Source organism: Carica papaya, chromosome 3 (assembly GCF_054855325.1).
Source record: "Carica papaya isolate Zhongbai chromosome 3, ASM5485532v1, whole genome shotgun sequence".
Taxonomy (NCBI): Eukaryota; Viridiplantae; Streptophyta; class Magnoliopsida; order Brassicales; family Caricaceae; genus Carica; species Carica papaya.
In genome coordinates this window covers 24,248,010-24,254,663 of record NC_142311.1, presented here as the reverse complement: position 1 = coordinate 24,254,663, position 6,654 = coordinate 24,248,010, and the positions used below count along the sequence as shown (strand labels likewise).

At 27.2% G+C, this 6,654-nt stretch overlaps 1 protein-coding gene across 1 annotated transcript; it reads right to left on the bottom strand.

Annotated features, from left to right (window-relative positions):
• Positions 1-465: 465 nt before the first annotated feature.
• On the bottom strand, positions 466-5,587 carry LOC110808409 (pectin acetylesterase 7-like). Its single transcript, XM_088216314.1, has 13 exons — positions 5,354-5,587; positions 3,527-3,650; positions 3,341-3,423; positions 3,114-3,243; positions 2,935-3,014; positions 2,753-2,839; positions 2,293-2,417; positions 2,120-2,180; positions 1,978-2,031; positions 1,723-1,800; positions 1,538-1,643; positions 1,301-1,446; positions 466-807 (listed from the first exon to the last, which is right to left on the bottom strand). Exons 2-13 carry the CDS (start codon positions 3,648-3,650, stop codon positions 697-699), a joined length of 1,185 nt encoding a protein of 394 aa, XP_088072440.1. The 5' UTR covers positions 5,354-5,587; the 3' UTR covers positions 466-696.
• Positions 5,588-6,654: the final 1,067 nt, after the last annotated feature.

Below are 6,654 nucleotides of genomic sequence, written 5' to 3'. Positions count from 1 at the left end.
GATCATTTCTCCATATTCATAATAATTCATTTGGATGAAATCCAAATTAATCATTATACTCATCAATACACTAATAAAATAAATTATATTCTTACTGAATTAATTATTATGAATCGGCTACCAACAATTTATAATACACTTAACAAGCAAAATATATATCAGTCACCATCGATTCATAATAAACTTCAAAAAATAATAAATTTTACTTTAAAAGTAAAGTTCAAACTTAACTATTAAATTACTATTTTGTTGATAATCATTAACTTTAACTAAGATCAAGATCAATTTTACAAAATCCCCTTAATCTTTGAAGAATCTGCCTCCTAATTACCAAATATAATCATATTTCTTTCCCTCTTTTCCTCTCTTTACACTATATTGAATTTTAATTATTACAATAAAAAAAGATGACCTAAAACAAGAACAGAGTATTCCTATACATAGAAATATTCAATGAGTTCAAGATAAGGAACAATAATACTGCAATTTCATTTATTTGATACCAAAGACAGTAAAAGACCCCATTCAGATTTATTGGATACAATGATAGACGATTACTCATTACATTGTTCTCTAAACATGAAACTACCAAACTGATTATTATTTTTTTCTTGGGAATAGTTAAGTAATTAATTGGTAATTAAAAATGGAGTAATACAAAATTATATGATTTTACATTAATAACTTTCTAAAAAGTTAATCTGAATCAGAAGGAGTAGGGCAGGTGGGATTGCAAGGGTAAGGGCAATCTACCTTCTGGAATGGACTTCTGTCAAAAAACCAATCCCCAACAGCCTTCGAAATTTTCTGCACACAATAGAAATTAGTATGTCTTAGTCATTTACCTGTTTATCATTTAGGGCAAAGTATGATTTTACTCTTTCTTAACTATTCCCCATAATATAATTATTTCTTAATTATAATTTAATCATTAAATTAAAAAATTATTTTAATTCAACAGTGAAAATTTTAACAAAAAATAACAAAAATTCTTTTAGTTTTACTCATATTGTTAATGAAACTATTATGTCGCATACATTAAAAAGAATTAGATAATAACAATTACTATTGAGTAATTTTTTTTTAAAAAAATTCTTAATTATAATTAATAAGATATAAACAAATTTTATGATTCTTATAAAAGATTTTATAAAAAAATAAAACTCTGAATAATTTATAAGTTTGATGAGCAAATTATAATAGAAAAAGATTATAATAAAAAATTTTATACTTCATAGATTTAACTGATAATTTGCGCTGTTATTTACAGAGGGTAAAGAGGGATGACGGAGGAATGTACCGTGTTACCAACAGTCGGAGACTTGTCTCCGGACCATGTGTCTGCCCCTCCAGCTTGGCAATGAGTATAGCAGGAATCCAAAAACAGCCCTCTTGATGTTGAGTTATGAAGTGGAGTCACTGCATTTACAACTTGCTGTCTGAAAGCTGCAAATTCACCAAAATCCATCTTCATTTAAAATCACTTTTTAACACTTCTTATGAAAATTTAAAGAAAAAAATGAATTCTTGCGATCACCTTGAACAGTCTGGAGTTGAGCGGAAGAGCACTTCTTTAAATCAAGTTTGCAGTTCTTCCACTCCTTTTTACGATCCACCGCACTTGGTGCCAAAATGTTCTTGATCTGATGAATTAAAAAAAATAGAATTAAGGTGTCTGTAAAAGAAAAATGTTAGTAGTTTGCGATGATGAAGTGAACTAACCTGCCAAGAATCATAAGCTGCGTTTATAATAAAAATTGGTGTCTGCATATGCGGCACCACATATTGTGGGAAGAAGCACTGCAGGATGATTGAGAAATTAGCACTTGTTAAAAGTAATTTAAATTCAAACCCTCAAACGATTCATTCTAAATTATCTTAAAAGCATAAGCTGATAGGAAAGGATACAATATGTTATTTATATGTGTGTATATATATATATATAAAAGAATGCTGGCAAGTTGTTCAACTGCTTACAAGTTCGGGTCTTGTTCTCGAAGTGCAGGATGCTGGCAAGTTCTTTGCAGATCCCTGCATAACAAACAAAGCATTAAGTAGAAGATAGAGGCTTCGTTGGATATATTTTATAAAAAGAATGCATTTGTTTGATGGACATTACATGTGTAGCAACCACTTTTCCGAAAAAGGATTCAATGAAAGATCCTCCAGAAATATCCTTGCTGTTGAACAAGTAAAATATGGAATGAATTAAATCATATACCAAAACAAATATAATTTGCATAGATATATGCATAAATATTATCCGATATAAGAGGAAATTAATAATTGCACCCGTGAATGAAATAGCCGGCATCAGCAACACATTTTACTTTAGCAGTAGAGGGGAGAAGCTGTCTGAATTCATCACAATGCAAAATAGAGGCCAATCCCCCAGCAGAACAGCCTGAAAGAATTGCCTGTTATCACAATCACAATTTAGTCAGTACCCTATAATTTTTTTCCTATATTTTTGTTGATGTCGCTTGATCTTGAAAGATATTTTGTGTATATTATAAGAAATATTTTGGGGAGAGAAACTCTAATACTCTCTCTATGTAAGAACTTACAAGTTCATTGGTGATGTACTCTCATTTTATCATAATGAAAAAATTTTATCCATAAATGTAAATATATTTATCGAACCATATTAAATCTTGCATTTTTTCTTATTTACTCTTTAGTTTGTGTGATTGTGTGCATAGTATGGATTAGTTTTCCTAACAATTTTCTTGCTACAAAAATGGTAACTTACATTTTGTGCATTCCTCATCCCCTTTGCTAAAAGATCATCGATTATAGCATGCCATACTCTTGCACCTCTGAAGAAAAGTTTGTTTGCCTGATGAATATTGTATTAGTTAAAATTAAGATATAAGAATTAAATCAGTAAAAAATGGTGAATCTGTCACTTACTGTCATTATTCAAACACTTACTGGATTTACTGCTTCGATATCACCGGTGAAGGAGGAGCCATCACAGTACCTAATCTTGATTCTGTTCCAATTGAAAAAATCTGCAGAATTCAAATCATCAAGTCTTATTCATTTACATCTAAAAGAAAATTTAACAAAAGGTGTTGGGTGATATACATAAATGTAGATATACATATAACCTGGATTAGACTTTTGCTTGCTGCCCAATATACCAGAGAAGCCAAATTGCTTCACCATAAACTTCGATGAACCCTTCTGGGTATTTTTCCGTTCACTACAAGTTGCAATATCTGTGCACCATCCTCCTCCCTAACCATAAATTAGATCATCAACACATTTTTACCATATGTCTATATGTAAATAAATTTCATTTGTTTATATATATATATAAAAGAAATTTGGGCACCTCCATGTGAACCAACCAATTATTAATCCCAGAACCAAACCCTTTATCAAAATGGTAAGCCGGTGCACTACCATCTAAGCAAACTGCAAGTTAAACAGATAAAATATTATAATTAACAAATTTGGTTCGACAAGAAAAAAAGAAAAAAAAAGAATCAAAGAAAGAGAAAAAATGATTTATCTTCACCAGCTCCTTTGGCTACAGCACTTTCAAGATATGTGATTCCTACACCGGCACCTTGTGTTCTCAACAACATTAATGCACACAGCGCCAAACATGCCCATAATTCACAAAAGCTTCCCGTACCCATCTGCACATATACAATTATATTTTACTATAATTATTATTAGTATTATCATCATTATTTATTATCTATATATCTGAAAATAGTATCAAAAAACACCATAAGCCTCTTCTTTTTTTAAATAAAAAATAAAAATAATGTGTTAATATAAATTATAATTATATATGTATTATATCAAGATAAAATTTTAGATATATAGAATAAAATTAATGTGAAAATATAGATAATAATTATTTATTAAAAGTTTCAGATATGAAAATAGAATTTAATTTTTAATTGACTAAAAATAATACACTTTCTAATTTTTACTTACAAAAACAATTTTAATAATCTGTATAATATTTATTCATTTAAATTTTAGAAATATAAATAAAATTTAATTAATAAACAAATACGAATATAATAAGAAGTGATAGTAACATGAAAAGGAAACGAAATGACCCTACAAAAACTTTATTATAATTATTGAACATTATCATATTATAAAATAATTATGTATATAAAATTGAAACATAGTGATGGACCGACAAGTTATTTTGTTATAATTATTTTCTTGTTTATTACGAATATAAGAAGTGATAGTAACATGAAAAGGAAACGAAATGACCATACAAAAACTTTATTATAATTATTGAACATTATCATATTATAAAATAATTATGTATATAAAATTGAAACATAGTAATGGACCGACAAGTTACTTTGTGATAATTATGTTCTCGTTTATTACTTTTGGTCAAAGAAATTTCAACATTATCTAAAGAATATTTAATTAGTAATGAATCATGATAGCTGTCCCCAATGCCCCCTTTTCTAATGAAAATCCTTTCAATTACAACAAGCTTATTTTAAAGAAGAATTTTCCTTTTTAACTCTCTGAAGTTTTATTTACTTAGTTGAAATATATATATATACACACACACACATGATTACATAATGTGTGTACAGAAAAGGTTAATGTAATTTAGTCAGTAGAAACCAGCCAAAACAGATTTAGCGTATATATACCAGTTTAATTATAATATGAAAATTTTAAGAGAAAATTAATATACACAGAGACCACCAAATATAAATGTAAAATAAGATAATTTAAAACATTAATTATTTAAAACAAAAATAAACAATTTATATATAATTAAATTGGTCAGAAATATATATATATTTTAGCAAAAATTGTAAACTATACACAGCGGCAGCAGATCGCATGTGAATGGTTAGAAATGAAAAAGAAGAAAGACAACTGTTTTTCCCTTTTGTTTCTTTTTAAAAAATAATATACGTGTCGAGGTGAATATCTATACATATATATATATATGATTATATAATTCAAAATGTAACTTTTATAGCTGAAGAATCCTTCCACTTGAAGACAACAAACCAGCTAAAACCATGGTTTCGCAACGCAGAAAAGAATAACAAGTTTGAACAAGAGAACTTAGAAACAAATAAATCAATAAGTAAATGAAAGAAGATGATTAAATTAAAGCTTCCGTTCATTAATTCAAGCAGGAAAGAAAGAAATCAAGAAGAAAAGTTTCAGCAACAAAGTGATGGAGACGGAGATTAGATCTGATTATTACAGGATCTGATTATTACAGGATCTGATAACTAATCGAGAAGTTTCAGTACTGCAACAAAATCCAAACTAGACGGAGAAGATTTAAGTAAAGAAAAATGTAGAAAGGAAAATGAAAGAAAAAGAATCTGACCTTGATTGGAGCAAGCGAACCAGAGTAGAATCAATATGCTGGAGGTTTTTTGAAATTGTAGAGAGATATGGAGATATATATATACACACCTCCGTGTTCTGCAACTTCAAAGCTAAAACCTCTTTAATTTGTAGTTGCGATCTCTCTCTCTCTCTCTCTCTCTCTCTCTCTCTCTTGTATTATTTACATTAATTTTAATATAAAATAGTTTCATTTATAATTTATATAATTTTCACAAGAGGTTATTAATTTAAGTCGCACTGTATTTTTGTGTTTAGCTTCTTTTAAAGTTATATTTTTATTGTATTATATAATTAATTAATTAAAAATATATAAATTTATTTTCAAAAAATTTATAATTTAAATTTAATTTTTTATTCAACTCGGCGCCTGCAGAACTGAAAAGGTCATCAATGGGCGCCTACCTGCTGTCGGTGCCAACTCAATCCCACTCGCCCATTTTCCTTCTTATTTCCTTTATTTTATGTCAAAACAATTAATTTTATTTTTATATTTTATTAAATAATAATTTTTATTAACAAACTATAAACTTCAAGTATATTTTGAAATTTATTAAATCAATAAAATTCTGATTATAGTAATATTAATTTTCTAATTAACAAATATAAAATCTTTAAAAAAATTAAATTCATTTCTTCCAAACATTGGGTTCTTATTCTTAACCTTTTTCTTTTGTTCTGAATTTGAGTATTAGAGTTGTAAAGAACCCACTTTTTGAATTTTCAATTTATTATCACCTTAAAATAATTTCCTATTTCTATTTCTTTAAAGAATCTTATGCCAGGACAAACCCAAACCAAGGAGTTTTCTTGGTTTGATTGATTCATTTTGTATGGTCCCAAGTGTTTCATTTATCTTCTCAATCATCATAATTATTATCCTTATATTTTAATATTTAATATTTAAAAATTTGTTTTAATTTACACGTGTCTTATAGTTAGAATTCAAGATAAATTATCACTCATTTATTAACTTAAACAATTTTTTTCTAATTATTGTTCTTATTGAATACAATTTTTATCTATATAATTATAGCTTACAATTAAAACAAAATAATTTATATAAAACTAAAATCATAGAAAATCAATGGTATATAGAACATAGATTATAAAACAGCGCATTAAATATAATGACAAATATTTTATTTTAAAACAGTTACTATTTATCAACTGTAAATTCTTCTTAGGTAAGTATTACATTTAGACTTTATTATATTTTAATTTTTTGAAGTATTATATTTTTAAATATGTAAGGCGGAATCCTAGAACAACGTGGTGATC

What these genes read in the sequence shown, in the direction of transcription:
- LOC110808409 (XM_088216314.1), bottom strand. Translation starts at nt 3,650, where the DNA reads ATGGGTACGGGAAGCTTTTGTGAATTATGGGCATGTTTGGCGCTGTGT. An exon ending in ATATCGAAGCAGTAAATCCA is followed by an intron (nt 2,840 to 2,934) that starts GTAAGTGTTTGA and finishes AATATTCATCAG; the next exon opens with GCAAACAAACTTTTCTTCAG. An exon ending in GAAAAGTGGTTGCTACACAT is followed by an intron (nt 2,032 to 2,119) that starts GTAATGTCCATC and finishes TTTGTTATGCAG; the next exon opens with GGATCTGCAAAGAACTTGCC.